The sequence below is a fragment of the Manacus vitellinus genome, unplaced genomic scaffold (assembly GCF_001715985.3).
Source record: "Manacus vitellinus isolate BGI_N305 unplaced genomic scaffold, ASM171598v3 scaffold_42_pilon, whole genome shotgun sequence".
Classification (NCBI taxonomy): Eukaryota; Metazoa; Chordata; class Aves; order Passeriformes; family Pipridae; genus Manacus; species Manacus vitellinus.
In genome coordinates, this window is record NW_021940553.1 from 2049786 (window position 1) to 2070637 (window position 20852).

Consider the following 20852-nt stretch of genomic DNA (forward strand, 5'->3'; position numbering starts at 1 on the left):
CCCCATTGGCCGGTGCCCGCGGGGGCGTGTCCCGGGCCCGGTGCGGTGCGGGCGGAGCGCGGGCGCAGCGGGGCCATGCGAGCGTGCGGGCTCCGCGCGCGCGCCGGCTGCGCCAAGGTAACGGCAGGGCCGAGGCCGAGGGGGGGGACGGGGCGCGAGGGGTGTCCCGCGCGTTCCGCACGCCCTGCGCCGCCGGGGTGGGTCCCGCGCCCGCCCGGTGTCCGCGCCAGGCCGTGTTTTACATCCGTGTTCGCTCGGCCCCTGATGTGAGGGAGGAGAGGGAGGAGAGAGGGAGGGGGGTAGAGGGGTGTGCGTGTGTGTGTGGGGTGACGTTGTTGGTTGTTGTTTGCTGTTTGTGTTATAAAAAGGGTTTCTGCTGCTCTGTGCTCCTAGTAACGCGGGTTTGGAGTAGCTGGCGGTGTGTGATAGGCCCTGCGCTGGGGCAGGATGTAAACAGGGTGTTTACTCTGTTGTCCCGCGGCCTCCTCAGGTGTCCCGTGTCCTGCGGGGCGGCGGGGGGAATGGGCAGCCACGGAATTTCGCAGCTTTGACGGGGTTTTAGTGTAGTGTCCTGCTGAGAGAGCTGGGGGTGTTCATCCTGGAAAGGGAGCAGGCTCCAGGAAGGCCTTGGAGCCCCTTCTAGTGCCTAAAGGCTCCAGGAGAGCTGGAGAGGGACTCGGGACAAGGAATGGAAGGACAGGACAAGGGGGAATGGCTTCAAACTGCCAAAGGGCAGGGTTAGATGGGATATTGGGAAGGAATTGTTGGCTGTGTGGGTAGTGACAGGCCAGAGGAGCTGTGGCTGCCTCTGGATCCCTGGAACTGTCCAAGGTCAGGTTGGACAGGACTTGGAGCAACCTGGGATAGTGGAAGATGACCCTGCCCATGGCAGGGGGTGGAATGAGATGGTGTTTAAGGTCCCTTCCAACCCAGACTATTCTGTGATTCTGTGGTACTACATCTCATTTGTATAGAGCTGTCTTTGAAGTGCTGAGAACATGAGGCCATGTACAGCACATGACAATGCTGCTTCATCATCTGTTGGTGCTACAGTTTTTGAGGATCACTCTTCCTAGGCTTTAATGCTGTTTTAAGTGTGTTCTCTGCTCATGGTGTTAGTACTGACAGCTTTCTGAAGGGTTGATTTTCTTTACACAGAGTGTCAGTAGTTTCTTGGGAATGATCTGAGCTGAAATATCTCGCCTCACAAAATGGAAGTGTTACCCTTAGCTTCTTAACCTCTTTCTTCTTGTGCACTGCACATCATAGAGCAAGGGCATTAAAGTAAAAAAAAAGTTCTGTGAAAATGATGAATTAGTTGACTGGTATTGTGTAAAAAAAGGGTTAAATCTAAATGGCTGTGATTCTTGAACCAAAGGCAAGTTAAAATTGGAGGGAAAGGCAGTCCCAGGAGAGTGAGTGTGTCATTGTTTTGGTTTTGATTCAGCCCCGTGGTGTGTGCAAGGCAGTCAAACCCTAAAACTGCTGCCTCAGAGAATTGCTTCCCTGCAGGAAGGCAGTGAGTCATGGGTGCCACTGGTAGTTCATTAAGGACATGTGTGTGGTGACTCCAGTCCTTAGCCCTCCCTTCCAGGTGGAATTCACCATGAAAAAATTCAGTGGCCGTGTCACATGTGAGAACCCATAATTCTCCACAGCTGCACATGACCCATTCCTGGTATTTCTGTAGCTATTACTGTGCTCACCTCTGTTCGTACCCAGGCATGCCTGAGGATGCAGTTTGGGGTCAGTCACATTAAGGACTTTTCCGTTCCCATGCCTCAGAAACAGCTGTAATCCTCTGAAAGGCTGGAATTCTTGTGAGCTGGGAGAAAGGCTGGCTCAGCTGCTGAGCTGCCAAGTGGTGGAATGGAGCCCAGGGCTTTCTGAAAATAGGAGCCCCAAAGTTAAGCTTGTGCAGCACCAGTAGCACCAGGCTGATTGAAACACAAGTGAGGTGGCAAAGCCACCTGGAACTGGTGAAGAGGAGCCTTTGTGTCTGCTTATTTCTGTGGATGGCACTCAGTTACTCAGGGTGTGTTTCCTGAAAGGTTGCAGGTGTCCTCAGAGCTTGAAGTGCCATTGATGGCAGGAGAGGAGAGTGGTCAGCCATGGGACAAGGCTAATGAGCCTAGTCATCCCTGGAAGTGTCCAAGGCCAGCTTGGACGGGGCTTGGAGCAACCTGGTCTAGTGGAAGATGTCCTTGCCCATGGCAGGGACGTGGAACGAGTTGAGCTTTAAGGTCCTTTCCAAACCAAATCATTCTGTGATTATAAGCCATTATTTCTTTTTAGCTTTCTTATTTAGTCATGCAGTGCTGAGCTCATCACCTAAACTCCCTCCTACCGTAGCCAGAGAGAGGAAGTTCAGTCTGTGATACTTTGACGTGTGACTTAAGGGTAAACCTCAGCATTCTGGTAGAACAGCAGGTTTTCATTCCATGTTAGTTCAGAACCTGATTTTTCCCATCTTCATCCTTTCTCAGATGAAATCCCTGTTAAGGATTATGGCTTATTTTTTTATTGCCTTGGAAAGTGAGAGCTGAAAGGCACTCCGTAAAGTTTAAGTTGTCTTATCAAACAGCAGCGTTTTGGAGGAATACAGGATACTGAGAGAGAAAGGGAGTTTATTTTGCACAAGGACTGCAAGAGGGAACTTTGAGGTTGTAGAGAGGAAAGCACCAGCACGTATTTGTGGAGTATGTGGGTCGGTACACTGTCAGAAATGTGATTCAGTGATACGGTATCCTGTGGATATTACAAACTTCGAGTTAATTGTCAGGAGATGTTTATTATGACAAGTCCCAGCTTTAAAAATTGCACTGATGTATTTTTAACCTCTCACTTGCAGCTTTAGCTGGCCTTGGGGTGAGTCAGAGCTGTTTTGTGATCAGAACTGCTTACGGGTTTTAATACACTGGAGAACAGTCTGAAAGCAAAACCAGAGTGTTTCCGTTTTGTAAAGGAGCAGTGAGCATCTGTGTGGAGTAAAATTAGGCTTGAGATCAAGGTTGAGCTAGTGCCTTGTTTTGAGCTGTTTTCGTTTGTGCTTTCTCTTAGGGCAAAGGTGTATCAAATGTTTGGTAAAAATATATGTGACACTGTCAGCAAGTTTCTAAAACTGTCATCTTTTCCCCAGTCCTGAAGGGATATTAAGAGCTTGTACTAGTTTCACCTTAGTTCTTTGTCGCATTATCTGGGCCATCCAAAACTGGAGCACTGTGACCTAACTTGTCAGTTTCACTCCTAATGAACTGGTAGGTGTACAGACACAATTTACAAATTTTTTTTGTTTTACAACTTGGCAAATGATTTACGAATTATCAACATTTTTTTGGATTTTCTGTGCTGCGCTTTGGGAAGGAGGCTATCCTACACCTTGGACTAGGTTTATGGGAATTATTTGCTCTCAAACTAGTCTTAATTTAAAATTGATTTACAATTTTGATGGCACTACTAAGTTTTTCAGTGTCTCTGGGGTGTATGACCTATTGAAAGTAGGTATTTCAGTAATTGTTCAGATGTTGTGATGGTTTTAGGATGTAGTTAGGGGTTATATTGCAGACTTTGTTCTGAAACTGCTTTTTTGAAAATATTTTTCTATTCATTAAAGTGTTCTGTGAAACTTAAGATGGATCACAAACTTTTTTTTCCTGTAATACAGTGAAATGCAGTGACTTCCTTAGAGGTCAGGGTCCTGTTATGCTGATTATTTTCTATGTTAACGAAACATTCTGTCCTGTGATATTTATAGATATTTACTTACAAATGTTGAAGCATTGTGCAAGAACTGACCAAGAAAATACACACTGACAGTCAGTCTTCAAAGGGCGACTACAGAACAAAGATCTGTTTGGTATATTTGTTTTTATCTTTAATATTATGAAATTTAATATGTCACGGGCTGTTGGAGATGTGATGTTGACAAATACTGCTTTTGGTGATGGTGGGATTTGGGATGCAAGGTGGAGAGATTCACTTGGCAGTGACACTGTTAATTTTTCTTTTTCCTAGGAAAAAAAGAAAAAAAGTAGTGAAGAGTCTCAGGTACAAGAGCCTGATGATGTCTTCCTCCCTCCTCTGGCAGAAGGGCCTTCTCGAGCCAGGAAGGTGCAAGTGGAACATCCTGGAGAATTTACAGAAATTCAGCTCAGAGATGAAGTAGAGGACGGGAAAACTGTGAATGATGTGTGTGACATCCCCCAGAGTCATTTACCTTCAGCAAGTGAAGGGGCTGTGACAGCGACTCTGGAGCCTCCCACGGGTGCAGAAGAGTTCAAAGCTGCTCCTTCCCATGAGGAATGTGTGGGGGATGCTGAGAAGAGTGGGAAAAGCGAGTCGGACAAACCTCACAGCCCTGTGGAGGCGGTTGCCAGTGGATCAAGAAATCCCGATGTATTGAGCAGTACCTTCCAGCCAGGTGCTGCTGGCTCCCAGACAGTGCTGGGCTTTGTGCGGGACAGGGGAGCTGAAAACACGCAAGATGCTAAAAGTCCTCTTGCTTGCTCTTCAGAGAAGCTTCCTCCCAGCACTTCCCAGCTCCCTGAGAAGTCCAAGGCGCGTGTCCAGCGGCCGGGACTGAGGTCGGTCTATCCAGACCTGTCAGCTGAGCTGTCCTATGAGAGACCCACCATCATGGCAGTGAAGCCCCTGCTGCACCATGAGAGGCTGTACCCGGAGCTCCCCAGCGAGCCAGAGCTGGTGCCCTTCACCAGGGAGCAGCTGAAGATCTTCGAGCCCTGCTCGTGGCTGGAGAACGTCGACTCCTATGCCGAGGAATTCGAAAGCGTGGCCCATCAGGACAGGCATGAGTTCTACGAGCTGCTCCTGAACTACATGCGCTGCAGGAAGCAGCTGCTGCTGGCTGAGGCAGAGCTGCAGGCCATGACAACTGACTGCCAAAATGTGAAGGGGAGACTGTGGACTTTCAAAGAACAACAGAAGACTGTGCAGGTGCTGTTGCTGAAGCTGCTTTTGAGCCCAAACTCTTTGGATGTGATTCCGGAAATTTAATTTTACTTGCCGCCGAGTTTATCGTGCTTAAGCTGTTTTGCCTAAAAAGGATCACAGAATGTTAAGGGTTAGAAGGGATCTTGAAGATCATCTAGTCCCAAATCCCTCTGCCATGACCAGGGACACCTCCCACTAGACCAGGTTGCTCAAGGCCTCACCCTACCTGGCTGTGAGCATTGCCAGAGTTGGGGCATCCACAGCCTCCCTGGGCAGTCTGTTCCAGTGTCTCACCACCCTCACAGTATAGAGTTTCTTCCTAATATCTAACCTAAATTTCTCCTCTTTCAATTGGTACCCATCACTCCTTGTCCTTATCACTACAGTTTTTGATGAAGAGTCCCTCTCCAGCTTCCTTGTAGACCCCCCTCAGGTACTGGAAGGCTGCTATGAGGTCTCCACACAAGCTTCTCTTGTCAGCTCCAGCTGTCTTTGTGGGGGAGGTGCTCCCTTCCCCTTACCAATTTTGTGGCCCTCCTCTGGACTTGCTTCAACAGTTCCACATCCGGAGATTATTGCCTTTGCTTTCTGCCTCACCACTGACCCCCAGTGTTTTAGACTATCATCCTGCTGAGACTTTAAGGCAGTTTGTTGTTTGATTTTTAACCTCTGATGAGTGTAAGGTGGTGGGATGTGTGTTGGTGGTCCCTCTAGGGGTCAGTCTGGTGTCTGCAGTCAGTCAGAAAGAGGTGTGTGTGCCCAGTTCTGCCGGTGGTGTCAGGTGAAGTTTGCACCACAGCATTCCAGGCAGGAGGGGGGGGGATATGTGGTGCAGTGAGTGTAGCACTGATGTCCCATCTGGCCTGCTGCCTGCAGGGACAGTTTCCATTGATGTCATTCCTGCTGTCAGAGCTGGCAGCTGCAGAGGAGCTCCAGTTGTGCTCGGGGGCAGCCTTGTTGCTCAAAGCAGAGAGTGTGAGGGGTCCATCCACCTTTAGTAACTTTCTCTGTAAGTGTAGCTGTGGCTTTAGCTATTTCCAGGGTGTTAATGGTACTCTGCCACATTTTTGTCTGCAAACTGGAGGGATTTATGGAGCTCTTTGGGGCACACATCAGAAAAGGTTTCCCCCAGACTTGTTCTGTGTCACTTGTCTTTGGAGCTCAGCATTGCAGTGGGAGTGAATGAAATTGTTCTGACTCTTTATAGCCAACACATCATCCAAATTGTCCAAGGGTGCTAAATACCTATGCACATGGTAGCTTTCATTGGTGTTTCTGTGAGTGCAGCTCCTCAGAGCTGAGAAACTGAACAGTTTTGAATCCTTTTTCCTGGGGAATAACCCTGAACCTCACTGGACTCTCAGTTTTGTGGTGATCACTTTCTATACTGAAAACAATTTTGACTTCACTCTTACATCCCCACTGGTCATCAGACACTTGGCTAAGCTTTCTACTTGCTTTATTCCATCCTGATTCACTATATATTTATTGAATACCTTGATACCAATTTGAAATTCTTATTTTAGTATTTAGGAAACACAGGGGTACTTTCGAGCTAAGTTTCCAAAGTGCTGGTTCTGAAGAATGTTTTCTGGGATGTTATTTATTGAAAAAGTAACAGGAATGTTATTTATTAAAAGAATAAGGGGAATGTTTTCTATTGTGGTTTTCTTGTGCTGAAGAATTGGAGATAGGGCAGAGGAAAATTGGACTCAGCTTTTGATTTCAGTTTGGGAAAAAGAGTGCAGTTAATTTCTGAAAATTTAAAACATGCAGTGGGGAATTGCTACAGATTATCGGTTCTGGAAGCTTAGAAAATATCTCGTTTCAGTGCGTGTTTTAGCTTTAAAATAGCAGATCCAAGTAGTTGTGGAAAATCTATAAACTGAGAAGCAGATGCAGTCACTGGGAGTGAGACATCTGGTTTTGTTCACATCTCTCTGTGCTGCAGAAAAGCCACTTCATGACCATTTCTAGATCTGAGTTACAGAGGTATACAGAGTTTTTTTGGAAGTCAAAGATACGAGTCTGTGGTAACCAGCAGCTCTGAGAAGTGCGAAGGATGTTCCCAAACGTTTGTCTTTTCCCTTTATGGAGCATCCCCTTTCATGAAAGCTTTGAAATCTGTTGAGGAGAGGGTTATATCAGAGTTAGTTTCCTTTAGGCTTGACTCAACAGGATGGCAAAACCTCTCACATGAAATACCTGCTCTCCTTTCAGGGTGTCTGTGCAGACCAGTGCAAGGTTACGGGTCACCATCGCTACCAGACCGTGGAGCTGAACGAAGGCGTGTTGGGGGAGCTGAAGAAGCTGTTTGAGGCCAAGGCAGAGCACGTGCACCAGACCCTGGCCCTGCACTCGTACACCTCGGTGCTGTCCCGGCTCCAAGTGGAGTCCTACGTTTACAGGCTGCTCAGCAGCTCGTCCCTGCTGAGGTCTGTGGCCCTTCAGCAGCAAGAACAAGGTGTGTTGGTGGTCTGGACCACTCTCCCTGGGGGTCAGGGTACCCAGCGCCTTGTTTACCTGCAGTTTTGGAGTCTTGTGGTGGGATTTCTGTGCTGGAGTGTTCCTCCTCTGATTCAAAAGGCTGTTGATCTTATGTAGGGGTCAGTGAAACTTTTTTCTCACAGGAAAAATACTTCAGCTCTCTTAATTTACTCTCCTGGAGAGTGCAAACTGAATGCGGGAGTGACTTCTGTCTGAGCTGCAGACTGACACTGATTACTGTATAGAAACATCATGTGGATGGGACACCCAGACTCCCAATCTTTTCTTGTCCAAGGCAATATATAATAGAGTTCTTTTTCCAAACTGATTGTTCACAATTCTAAAATGAGCTGGATATTTTTCCTCCTCTTGGATGGCCATTTGAAATCTTACGGCTGCAATACTTAGAATTATCTTTTTGTTTTTCATTCTGAGTGTTTCATTTGAGTTTGTGCCAATGTAATCTTTGGGCTAAAGTATTTCTCCTCCTCCTGCCCCAGATATTTTTATTTCTTAGTCCTCCTCTCTTTCCACCCCACCTCCCAGATTGTTTGTATGTATAGTTAATGGTGGTTCTTACAAAGTTAATCTTGAGGGAAGGCCTTTTGTGCAAGTAGCCATGGTATAGTCTTATAATTAGTGTCCAGTGCTTAATTATAAACTACTTAAATGAAGTACTCTATGTAAAGTGTTCTCTGACAGATTTAGCAAGCAGCTGTGTTGAAATGTCTTGGTATCTATAGATACAGAGAGCAGTTTTTTATGTGGCCCCAAACCCACTGCTCGTGCTGCTACTTGCTGGTCAAAGCTTTTTAATTCTGTTCTTAATTTACAGTTTCAAAGCAGTCAGAGAATCTTTCTTCGGACTTGAGCCACTTGAAGGAATGTGTCAGTGTCCTCTTCAGCTTCACTCGCAGAGTTATTGAGGATCCTCAGTTTCAGAGTGACCTTCTCATGTGGCTGCAGAGACTGGTGAGGGAGCAGGCATGGATATATCTGATCCAACATATGGGATGAATTCAGGAGTCATTTCTGAAAGTGTTGTTGCTTCTCCCACTGTCCCACGGGCAGTGATTTTTTTTTTTTTTTGTGTGGTTTGTTCTACTTGAGGGACAGAATATGTTAGCAAATCTTTAGAATTTATTCCCTTGTTTGATGAAGTCATGCAGCATTAATGAGGACTGACACCTGAGCAGCCAGTACTGCTCATTTTGGACTTCATTATGCTTTTGCTCATTTTGAAATTAAAACTATTCAGACTTGTCATGTTTGAGAAACTTATGTTATTGCTGATTTCTAAATAAATTAATAAATTATAATAATAAATAATAATTTTTAATGCAGTTGTAGAAAAATTAATTGTTTTACACCAAATAAAACAGTTTGTGGCTCATAAACCAAGCAAACAGACTTTTAAATATTGTTCTCCTGTAACATGCTCTGAAAATTGAGGTTTGTTAGAAAACATGGGAAAAGAAATGAACAAACAGTATTACTCTAGTTAGCAAGACTATAAAGAATTTAACTTCGAAATTATTTACATGATTCCAATACACTTCCCATTAGGGTTCTGTGCTGCAAAGAATTGGCTGTCCAGGTGACCATCTCTTCCTCTTCAACCACATCCTTCGGTGTCCAGCTGGGATCAGCGAGTGGGCTTGTCCATTCATTCAGGTGTGAATGTTTAATTCTTTATTGTCAGAAAGTGGGAGTGGGGGAGGGTGAGAGAGGAGAGTGTCTCCTGCCTAGTCAGTCCCTGATGACTGACACTCCCTCCATGTGTGTGGAATCGTGGTGACGGTGAGGGGTTTGTCAGGGGATGAATTCAGCCCTGATAGCCCAACCCTGTGCAGGTTAACAGGGGAGCACACTTCCCTCTTGACTAGAGAGATTCCAGGAAAGAGAGTCAAGGGCTTGCCATGGGCCTCAGAAGGCCTCATGCACCAGGTTTTAGGATTGTTCTCCAAGAAATTGAAAGAATATTTAGACTTGAAGCAACAGCTGTATATGAGACTATTGAGATTGGAGGCAGCTCTGTGATGTGTAAGGGATGAAGAAGAACAGACTTTTTTTATCCTACACATGGAAATGAGGTTGGTTTCACTGCAAAGTTTATTAGTTGATTTCAGGGGCAGAGGAAAGTGTTCCCTTTGTATAGATCAGAGGAAGTGCAGATATCCAAAGGCTCCGGGGCATTCTTTTCAAAGAACGTATTTGCTCCTCCAAGAGGATAAAATGTTGGAAATCTAGCCAGAGGAAAAGGACTGCAATTGCACTAACAGGAAAGGCAAATGGTGCAATGAAAGCATTGAATAGAGTCATTTAGGTTTGAAAAACATCTTGATACCATTGAGCCCAATCATTAACCTAACATGGTAGGATCCCAACTTCCCCTGTGCTCAATGTCTGAATTCCCCCTGGTGCCCAGACCTTCATGTGGAACAAAGAGAGGCATTTTCTTTCTTTGCGGTGGTTTTGTTTTTTTTTTTTTCCCCTCCTGTAATTTTTTTAAGTATTTCTTTTGGACAACTCACAATATTTTTCCATGGCAATACTTTCTCTAGTGTGTGTGTGGGTGCTGTCTTTTATGGATAAGTTTCAGTCTTAACAAAATGTGAGGGAGAAATGTGAATTTCTCTGCTAAAACTAATTTGCCCTTTGTTTTACTTATTTGGATTTACTTAGATTTTTGCATTTAATTTCAGATCAAAGTCTTGGATAACCCGTCAGGCGTCTTTCATTTCATGCAGTCTCTTGCCTTGCTTATGTCCCCTGTCAAGTGAGTATGAACATGCTTTTATAAATATGTTCTGATTATTTAAGAGTAGAAAACATGACACACAATCTACTTGTAAAAACTCTGGAAGTTCATTGCAGGCAAAGTCATAAAAACAGGCACAAGTAGAGTCACAGTTTAATTCAAACTCTGTTTACTCATTCATCTTAAAATTCAGCCTTGGCAATACCTTCTCCTGCTGTACACAGTAGGATGCAGCTTGCTTTCAGCTGTGAAACAGCTTGTGAACACTGACAGACCTGCAGATTTTTTTGCTGTGACTTCTGAAATAGATCTGGCTTTGCATGGTGGCCTGTTCTGTCTCTGCAACAGAACCCCCTTAGTAAAGGTGCTAAGCTGGTATAAACACTGGCTGGGCTTCTTCATTTATTCTTCATCCCCCTTTTTTTTTTTTTTTTTTTTAACTAGAAGGAATATGTGGCGCTTGGAGAAGCTGGTTAATGAAATCAGTCATTAGTGAAAACTGTTACATGCTTCAGATAAAATGTATAACCTACGTCTCCCACTGCCCAAATTTTAGGGTCAAAGAATCAAATTGCTGGTATTTGGGGTTTTTATTGTGATCTTGAAAGTCTGGCCCTGAGTTAAATGGAGTCTGTTTATTGGAGGCTGTTATTTTCAACAGTTTTATTTTCACATTTCCCTTTTAGAGCTGCCTGGGGAAACCAGTGTATCCTGAGGGGTTGTGGGATGTGTGTTGCCAGAGCATTTTGATGCTTCTGTTTTGAACAAGGGCTGACTTAATGTATCTGGGGTGATGCTCTCAGCTGTTGATACCAGAACTCAGAGCCTGCACATTGTCTGTACTTACTGGTAAAGGAGCTGAGTCTGGTCTGTTACAGCTCCTGCATGTCAGGAACAAGTTTGAGTTCTGAATTTGGTTTATGAGTATGAATTTGGTTTATCAGTATCTTAGAAGTTGTATTTAATTTTTAATTCATTCATGTTATCAGTGTGTAAGTTCAAGGAGATCAGGAAGGTGCTGCCACTCTGGAGTTCTGTGGCACTGCTTGCAGAGTTCTGCTGGTACATTCCAGGTTAAAATTGTAGCATCTAACTTTTTATATAACCTTTCTGTACGTTAGGCTGGTTTGTCTGAACAGCTAGGGATTTATACAGATTACAGTCTGAAAACTAGCATCCCAGTCTTAAGGTGGTCTAACACATGGAACTTAAACTGGATTGATTTGAGGCAACTCTTTCAGGGAGGGTCTTAAGTTGTGGTAGCTCAGCTTACCTAGGACCAGTCTTAGGAAAAGGTACGTGGTGTCCAGCTAATCCAGCTTTGAAGTTATAGTGTGGAGCTGGCCTACACCATCCTGCTTGCTGTTGATTCATCAGGTGATTATCCTTAAATGTTGTAGAGTATCTCTTCTGAAAGATGATATTCTTCTTTTAATTTTTTTTTAAACATCATTTTTCTTACACATCCGCAAGAAGAGTGATATTTCTTGCATATTTAAATGACCTTGCTGTACAGGGCTGAGAGCCATTTATGTTGTCCTGGATACTTGGAAGATAATTTACTGAAGGTGTGAGTCTCTGAGGATATCAGATTATCAGAGAGTCATTCACAATCACAGTATTGTTCAGGTTGGAAAAGACCTTTAAGATCATTGGGTCCAGCTGTTAACCCAGAACCACCGTGTTTGCTGCTAAACCATGTCCCAGGTGCCAACATCCACATGTTTTTTGAACACTTGAAGGGATGGTGACTCTGCCACTGCCCTGGACAGTCTGTTGCAGTGCCTGATCACCCTTTCCATGAAGAAATTTTCCCTAATATCAAATCTAAACCTCCCTTGTTGCAACTCGAGGCCATTTCTTATTCTTTCACTTGTAATTTGGGAGCAGAGCCTGATCCCCCCCAACTCCCCCCTCCTGTCAGGGAGTTGCAGAGCCAGAAGGTCCCCCCTGAGCCTCCTTTTCTCCAGGATGAGCCCCCCCAGCTCCCTCAGCCCCTCCTGCTGCTCCAGACCCTTCCCCAGCTCCGTTCCCTTCCCTGCACACGCTCCAGCCCCTCAGTGTCTCTCTTGTCTGAGGGCCCAGAACTGCCCCAGCACTGGAGGTGCCTCAGCAGTGCCAGCACAGGGAGGGCACTGCCCTGGCCCTGCTGCCACACCACGGGGCCATTGGCCTCTTACCCCCCTGGGCACACCTGGGCTCATGTCCAGCCACTGCCACCAGCACCCACAGGGTCTTTTCTGCCTGGGCAGCTTCCTGCTGCACTTGTTAGTTTCTCCTTCTTGTATCTGGTTTTTGGTTTTTTTTTTCCAATATCTTCTCTTAACTTAAGATGTTTCAGAGTTTTTGATTCTCTATATTTTTTTACACTTGATTTTTCACTTTAAACCAGAAATCGTGTGGACTTCATGTGCCATATGAAACCAAGTGAGAGGAAAAGTTCCTCTTCGTCTGGGAAGGAATCTGGGAACTGGACCCTTGTAGACGAAGGAGGAGAAGAGGTACAGCAGATGACTTACTTTTGTTTCTCTTTTTTTCCTTTTACACTTTTGATCAAGCTTATTGATCCGTGTGAAACAGATGAAGAAAAACTGGCTTTTTAAGTTAAAAAGCATGATTTGAAATTTACTTCTGTTTTACTCTGCTTTTATCCCTGTAGAGCATGGAGCTTCCTGGAATGGGTATTAACAGATAGAATTCAAAACGTTTGGGTTGCTGCTTACAAAACTGTAATCAATACAGTAGTGAAGCACTTTTACCACTGGTTTTATTGTGAACCTACTGAAAGCACCTGTGTTTGTCTGTAGGATGAGGATCCTGAAACAAGCTGGATTCTGCTTTCAGAAGATGACTTGATTGCTCTGTTGTCACAGTTTCCATTCCATGAACTCTTTCAGCAGTTCCTCGGGTTTAAGTCTGGAGGTAAATCAGTTGCTAAAGAGTTATTCCTAATTTTGCTTGTGCTAATTGTATTAATGACTACCACTGCCAAGAATGCTGCTGCATTTTGAGGCTCTGTGAGTGAAGTAATAATGAACCTGAGCAACAACTCACAGGCTAAATAAATAGATGAGATGCAAGTATATATGGAAGGGTATATATGAATTAAAAAAGGACAACATTGCTAGCATGCACAACATTGGAATCTTTTCCCTGAGTTTGGATCTGGTTGGTGGTTAACTCCCAAAAGTGCTTCCAGAACTGTTTTCCCCCTTGCCTTTTAGCTGTAATCTTACTGTGATTTTTCTCGATTTTTTTGCAAGATCTTTGGACAAGTGCATGAAGATAATTTCTTGCTGGAAGTCTCTTATAACCTGCACAGTTTATTTGTACTTTGATACTTAACAGGTGTTATTGTTCATTTCATAAACAAAAACGTACATTTCAATTCACTATAAAGCTGGCAAATAATGCACTATTTGCCAACCATATGGTGAATGGTTGCTTTGAGTGCTGCTTAAGTTACTTAAAAAACCAAAACTAACACTCTTTTTTGGTCTTATTTTTGTGTCTTTGTCTTAGGTGCTTATTTTCCTGAGAAAACAACTCCCCAGGAGATGATGAAGATTTTTGCCTTTGCAAACTCCTTAGTGGAACTTCTGTCTACAGGGTTAGAAACATTTAACAGAGCACGGTACCGGCAGTTTGTGAAGAGAATTGGTCATCTCATCAAGTAAGAGAACATTTTCTCTGTGATGTGACTCAATCTGTTTCGTATGGCCCGGTTTAAAGTTCAGAGCTGCCAAAAAACCCCCTCGAACCAACCATCAAACAACCGAAAAAACCAAAGTAAATGTAATCAAGACCTAAAAGTTGCTCTTTATTTTTAAATCTCTGTCAGTCCCTTACTACGGCTTCTAGGAGCATGTTCTCAACGGGCAATACAGTTAAATTGGTAACAAAATCCTTTTTTCCTCTTGTGTTATGTGAGCAGTAACTTTCTCAGTATAATTTTTCTTGAATGAGCTTTCTGCATGTACTGCCATTTCCTTGTGTACAGTTATCTTAAGGCTCTGAAGGTCACACACAAATTAATTTGGTATAACAGAATAATTTGCATTGTTTACCTGCAAAACCAAGGAAGGAGAATGCAGAAATTTTATATTAGTGGAATTTCTGCAGAAATCTCTGGAAGGCAGAGGGCCATGTCTTTTGTGACCAGACTCTGTTCTGGTTGGCCTTGTCAATGTTTTCATGTGGTGATGACATACTTAATGATCCCCCTTTGACTTTGTTTGTTCTGCTGTGTAGGATGACACTTTGTCATGTGAGTGACCACTGGGCCCAGTATGTTAGTGCCAACAGACAATATGGATCAGTAGCACATCCCTACTCTCTGGAAAAATTGCAACTGGAGTTTGATGAGCTGTTTTTTAGGGCTGTTCTACATGTTCTGAAGGCCAAAAGGTGGGTTGTCCCATGTGATTTATACTGGCTGCATCTTGGAGGAGTTAGATATTTGAAACTGGGATTTGGAGTAGCTTTAAATGCTTAAATGGTTTAGACAAGGCTGAAATACATAGGATTTTTTTCAGTGCATTGGTAGCATCAAGATGGGGAGGAATTATGCCATTGATTGTAGCACCTGGCAGAAGCTCTGAGGACTTACTCAGTTCAGAATGATGTTAACTCAGAATTTGAGGTGCTAATACACATCCTCACATTCCCAGTTCTGTTGTATAGCAGAAATGTGTGCATAGGTCTCCTTTTCAAATGTTGGGATTTTTCAGGGTGAAACTGTTTCTAATTGCCTCTTCAAATCCAACAGGTTGGGAGTCTGGTTATTCATGTCCGAGATGCCTTATGGAACACTATCCAGCAACATGCTTTGGAGGCTCTTCTTTGTCATGCACTGTGCTGAGAACGAGCACCTGGAAAAGCTCTGCTCTGCTCTGCAACCTGCTGACTGCAAGCAAAAGCTCAAAGGTAAAATTCCTACACACAGGACTGCTACTAATCCATTCAGCTACTGCTGCACCAGCTGTGGGTTTAATTCTTTGCAGGTTGCATTGTCAAATACACCCTCAACAGCATGTCTGCTCCAGTGGCCTTAGAAATGTCTTGGGCAGTTCATGGTTTTCCAGTACTTGTTTGCCCAGACTCTTATTTTAACAGCAATTTTCAGATCTACTGTCCATTTATTTTTCTCTCTGGCTCCTTCAGAGGTGCAAGAGTGCCATGCAGTAGGTACATCTTTTGTATTATTGTACCACTTCCTGTCTTGACCTTCAGGAGTATTTGGAGAGCGAGATTTAAACACTAAAATAGAGAATTCTGTATCACTTAGTTTGGTAGTCTTTTGGTTGGGTTGGTTTGTTTGTTGGTTTTTTTTGTTTTGTTTTGTTTTTTTTTTTTGTTGTTGTTTATTTTGTGTTTTTGTTTGTTTTGGTTTTGTTTTGGTTTGTTTTTGGTTTTCTGTTTTGGTTTTCTGTTTTTGGTTTTTTGGTTTTTTTTGTTTGTTTTGTTTGTTTGTTTGTTTTTTTGTTGGTTGTTTTTTTTTTTGGTGAGCTGACTTTTGAGCTCTTGACAGTAAAATAATATTTTTTTTTAGAGTTTCCATTTTCCACCTCCCCCTAAACCTCCTAGTTTTGGCTTCAGTAACTTGCATTGTGGGAGATCTGCTAGTTTTCCACAAGTATGTGTTTCCCTTATCTCAAACCTTCTTTTGATGTGTTTCTTGTCCTAAATGGCACCTTTTCTTTCTATTTCCTCTTGCCTTCTGTCCTGTGTTGATCTCCACAGTGACTGTGGTGGCTTAAGCTGTAGCAGAGTTATTAAGAGGCCAGCTGGAATGCTACTTTCCCTTTGCTGCTGCCTTCATGGAAAATATTTCGGGACTTGACTGACAGGGGGACAGGTAAACAAAGCAGGAACTCCCTACTTCACAGCCTCTTTGCTGTCTCGTGGGAGAGCAAATCTCATTCTTGTCAGTTGTACTTTTCAGCTGGGTGGTAGGCCAGGTGACTGTTTTGGTGGAGAAGCAGAAGAAAACGGTGATCTTGAGAGGTCTCTGAGTGTCCTGACTCTGTACAAGCTCAGCTAACATTTAAGGCAATTTACACGGAGTGGGAGAGAGGTATCAGCGCTGTAGTTGTGTGCACTTGATGAGGTGCTGATCTGATTAGCACTTTACAGCCAAAACAGCAACAGTAACACTGTTTCAGTAGAATGTCTTTATTTTTCTTTTTGCTGTACAATTTTTACTGCATCTCAAAGAGAATGTAGTATGATGCTGTGAGTTGCAGTAACAAACACTGATTTATTTTCAAAATTATTATTTTTTCAGGCATTGTTTTGCTTCTAGGTAACTTTTTTTGTTTTAAATTCCCTGGTATGCTGATGCAGGATATTTTTATCCTCTTCATTCTCCTCAGTGGGTGATGTCAGCACAATGCTGTTTTTCACCAGTGTCTAGACAGGGAATATCAACAGTTCTTTCAGTGAAATCCATCTAATCTTCTGAAATACCTTCTTTTGACTGACATCAATATAATGCTTAATTTACTGTAATTAATACCCTGGAAGACTGTGACATTAACATTCCCTTGGGAGAGAACCTTTTTATTGATTTTCCTTCCCAAATTAAGCTTGAGAAAAGAGTGGTGAATCTACAGCAAGCCTGGGTAATTGATGGAAGCTTAAGCTTGCATATGTAGAGGTGGGAGCATAGTTGCTTTTAAGGAATAGTCAGAAATTGCTTGATGAAATGGAGTGTTGTGAGGGAGCTGAACTTACCAGGACAACCTCTGGACTATGGACATATCAGGTATAATAAAATACCCCCATGGGGAATTAAGGAAAATCCAGTTACTTGAGGTATTCTTGAGTATATAATAAACTTGCTTTGGATATCATGTTTTCATTGACAAGCAATGACCAAGTAGTTTCTCCTTGATATTTCAGACCTGTGTGATTACAAGCATGTGTTCTCTTAAGTTTTATAAATGTAAGATGAACAGTTTTGTCTTTGCTTCCATTGCAAATGACCGTGAGAACCTGATGAACAGCACTTGCTCAGGGAGGCTGTGGCTGCCCTGGCCCTGGAAGTGTTCAAAGGCTGCTTAAATGGGGACCTGGGCCATCTGTTCCAGTGAGTGGCATCCCTACCAATGGCAAGGGTTTGGAACGAGGTGATCCCTAAGGCCTCTTCTAAGCCAGACAGTTCTAGTATTATAGGATTCTGTTCTGGTCAGTTTCCCTGCTGCCAGTAGCAAGATTTGAGGAGCCACTGATTTTTAGGGTGTCTCTGAATTTGAATTGTAGTGTGGTCTGGGGAAGAGAATTGGCTCAGTTGGCAAGTGCGTGGTGAAAATGTGGTGGCCCCACTGAGATGACAGGATTTAAGTGGAGGGTCTCTTCTTGCCTTATTCCTTGTCCACATCCTTCAGTCTCAGGTGATGGCTTGGTGTGGGTTTGAGGAGCCCACAGACAACCCCTTCCCCACGCTGTGGGTCACTGTGCTGTGCCTTTAGATACAGTAATGGCATAGTCATTTTTTTCATGTCCTTCTGCATTACCCTAAAAAAACTGCAAACAAGAGAATGTAATTCTCTGTAACTTCTGCCATAAGGATGAAGTATAACATTAGGAGAGGGAGGCTGATGGATGAGACATCTCCTCTGTGTCTACTGTATCTACCAGGAGCGTAGTTTATCTTACTGTATGGAAAAACTGATCCTTAAATTGCACAATCCTCCAACCTGCTGTTCATGAGGTGCTTTGCCTGTACAAGCCTGACCTTCTCAGGTTGAGGTACAGTTGCAAAATTCTTGAAAGCCCTTAAAATAGACTGTAACTTAAGTGCAAGTGTTTAATCACAAGCCCGCTGAGCACGTGCCTGTACAGGTTGGGTAGCTGAGTGCCACAATAAGTGCTTTTTCTGTATATTCCACTGCTGTGGTAAAATCACTGTAAACAGTTCTTACTGGCATGCTGTGCTTCAGAGGAGGCAGACCACTCTCCAAACCTTTTTGCAGCTCAAGTGCTGCTTTCAGTCCTTGCTTTGCTGCAGAAATTCTATTTTGTTATATGTTATTTTAATTTAAAATTATTTTACTTTAAATAAAATATTTTAAAATTATTTAATTTTAAGTTATTTTAAAGCCCCGTGGAGGTTTCCTTGTACCCTTACCTTCCTGTTGTCCCCCAACCTTAGGAAAGGAATATTTATTTGTGTTTGGCACCATCTCACTGTTCCTTCCTGTGCAGCTTCAGTTCTCTGTTTTCAGAGATATGCTCCAAACAAGTGCACCCGGTATTTTTTCTTGTATTGAATTTGAGAAATTGAGTCTCGCTTTTCCTTGTAACTCTTAGGCATAATCTAAGCCCAGGGCAAAATACTTGCAGTATTTTTATTTGTAATCGTCATAGAATGATCTCCCCAGTTTATTGCTGCTTGAGATCAGGGGATGTGAAATGGGCAATGTCTCTCATCTTGATCAAAACCTCTCTGCTGTGCCTGGGTGGACTGAGTTTTAATCTTCTCCTGGCCGTGTCCTGATTAAAACTAGAATCCTTTCATATAATATGGGCTTAATCTGTGGAATTAATTGCTCTAGTATGTAATGGAAGCCAAAACTGTGATACTGTTTTTAAAAAGCAGAAAGATTCAAGCAGTTCTTCCTGTGGATGACCGACATGGCATAGTTAAAATAATATTAAAAATTGAATTCCAGCCACTCCTGAAGAGAGGCTACTAATTTACAAGACTCCAGTGATTATAATTCCTTTGTTACTGGTTCCTTCTCCGGGACTGGAGTGTGAGTGAGTGTATAAATGTTGATATCTGTCCTATAACACTTCTTTTATCATGTTTCTTTCACTTGATTGTTTTTTTTTTTCCCTAGACCCACAGCACCTCGAAAATTTTGAAAAGTATCTCCAGTCAATGAACTGCTCAGAAGAAATCTGTCTGCTCACCACATTTGCTCAGATGGCACAAACCAAACGGGCTGATGTTGATGAGGATTTTGTCAAAATCATTGTTCTGGAGATATATGAGGTGAGTGATGTTAGTGGCCCATTCAGGAGAAGGATGGAAGTGCTCTTTCCCTTTCTAACAGTGGAAGGTGTGGAACTTTCTTGACTTCTGTTGTTTATTCTACCATGGAACTAAGAAAGGGCAACTTCTGAGATTTATAATCTGGCGCTGAATTAAAATGGCCTGAAGGACTTGGTTTTTATTTCTGGGAAAAAGAACAGCATTTCTGTAAACAAATCCAGAATGAAACAAATGAAGAAAAATGGGGGGGTTTTTGTGTTGTTGTTTTATTTTTCTGATGCAGATCTAACCTGTAGCTCTGAACTTCCTTGTGTGGTGTTTTTACTGTTGTGGTCTCTAGATTTTGGCGCTAATTTTTTTAGTGTGTCGTGGTGTTGGTCCTGTGCTTAATTTTGGACTTTGTGTTTAGCACTGTGACATAGCAGTTTCTTTGTCTTTTGGGGCAATCATTTTCATTTTAATATTGGCATTTATGAGTAATCTTTGTGCACGATGACCAGTTGAGCAATTCAGTTCTGTGTTTTCCAAAAGACATTTTATTTCAATGCCAGTGAAGGTCAGCCAAGACCAGTAACTTCTTCCTGCTCATATTCCCAGGTGTCCTATGTTAGCCTTTCCACAAGAGAGACGTTTTCCAAAGTTGGCCGAGAACTCTTGGGAGCCATTGCCAGCATCCACACACAGATTATTTCCATACTGCTGGATCGAATTAGAGAGACCATTGAGAAGGTTGGGATGGTAAGTGACAATGTCCATCATTTAAAGCAGTTAAAACTGGAGGCCATAACCAGACTGTGTCACAAGATACGTCTTGGCATGAATGGATTGTGTAAAGACCTGTCTGTGGGGTTTTTTGGTTGTTCCAGTCTTTAAGACAGAAGAGCATAATGCTGATTATTGTGTTGAGCCCTGATTATCCTTTTTTTCCTGTCCTCAAAGGTTTCCTTGTACCTGTTTAAAGAGCTGCCATTGTACCTGTGGAAGCCTTCTCCATCTGAGATAGCACTGATTCGTGACTGGTTATTAAATTACAGCCTGACAACAGTGGAGAATAAGCTTGCCTGCATTATCCTGGAAGGGCTGAACTGGGGATTTGGGGAGCAGGTATGTATTGAAAACAGTTTTGAAAACTCCTCAGTTTTTCAGAGCAAAAGCTTTACTCAACTTGGGATTAGAAATGAACTGGAAAACAGTTAATTACATGCTTTATATAATGTCTGTGCACTTAATAGCACAGGATGGGAACTTCACAGTAATTTTATAACGTTCTGCTCACGCTACTTTCTTGTAGCTGAGATTAAAAGAGACATTTAAGCGAGAGTTTCCTCTCTCTAAACAAGAGGAAACAGCTGACAGGACAGTTTTTATGATTAAGATTAAGATACCTGTGGCTGCAGAAATAGAGGAATCTTCCCAGGAGTGTGTAGGAGACTGGTGTGGCTGTAGTTTGCGTGCTGGTATCCAGGTATGGCTTTCACAATGGAAGAAAACTAATGATTGAAATGAAAAATTTCAGAACCCTGAGCATTATTTAAATGATTAGAAATTAGTCCATATATTGGGTTCCTCCCAATAGGAGGAACTTCATCAGTTCAGGATCCACTCGAGGGTAAATGCTATTTTAGAGAGAAACAGAAATAGATTGGGGAAAAA

General features: G+C 43.1%; 1 protein-coding gene across 1 annotated transcript in view; it reads left to right on the forward strand.

Annotated features, from left to right (window-relative positions):
* Positions 1-75: 75 nt before the first annotated feature.
* The window catches only part of EPG5 (ectopic P-granules autophagy protein 5 homolog), a 56637-nt gene continuing 35860 nt past the window's right edge, over positions 76-20852 (forward strand). Inside the window, exons 1-16 of the mRNA XM_029962148.1 lie at positions 76-117; positions 3061-3083; positions 3778-3856; positions 4015-4953; positions 7171-7414; positions 8273-8409; positions 9004-9111; positions 10143-10216; positions 12591-12699; positions 13006-13120; positions 13721-13871; positions 14450-14605; positions 14967-15124; positions 19045-19199; positions 19797-19937; positions 20139-20303. Of these exons, the coding sequence (XP_029818008.1) occupies positions 76-117; positions 3061-3083; positions 3778-3856; positions 4015-4953; positions 7171-7414; positions 8273-8409; positions 9004-9111; positions 10143-10216; positions 12591-12699; positions 13006-13120; positions 13721-13871; positions 14450-14605; positions 14967-15124; positions 19045-19199; positions 19797-19937; positions 20139-20303 (2796 nt within the window). The remainder of the gene's footprint in view (positions 118-3060; positions 3084-3777; positions 3857-4014; positions 4954-7170; positions 7415-8272; positions 8410-9003; positions 9112-10142; positions 10217-12590; positions 12700-13005; positions 13121-13720; positions 13872-14449; positions 14606-14966; positions 15125-19044; positions 19200-19796; positions 19938-20138; positions 20304-20852) is intronic.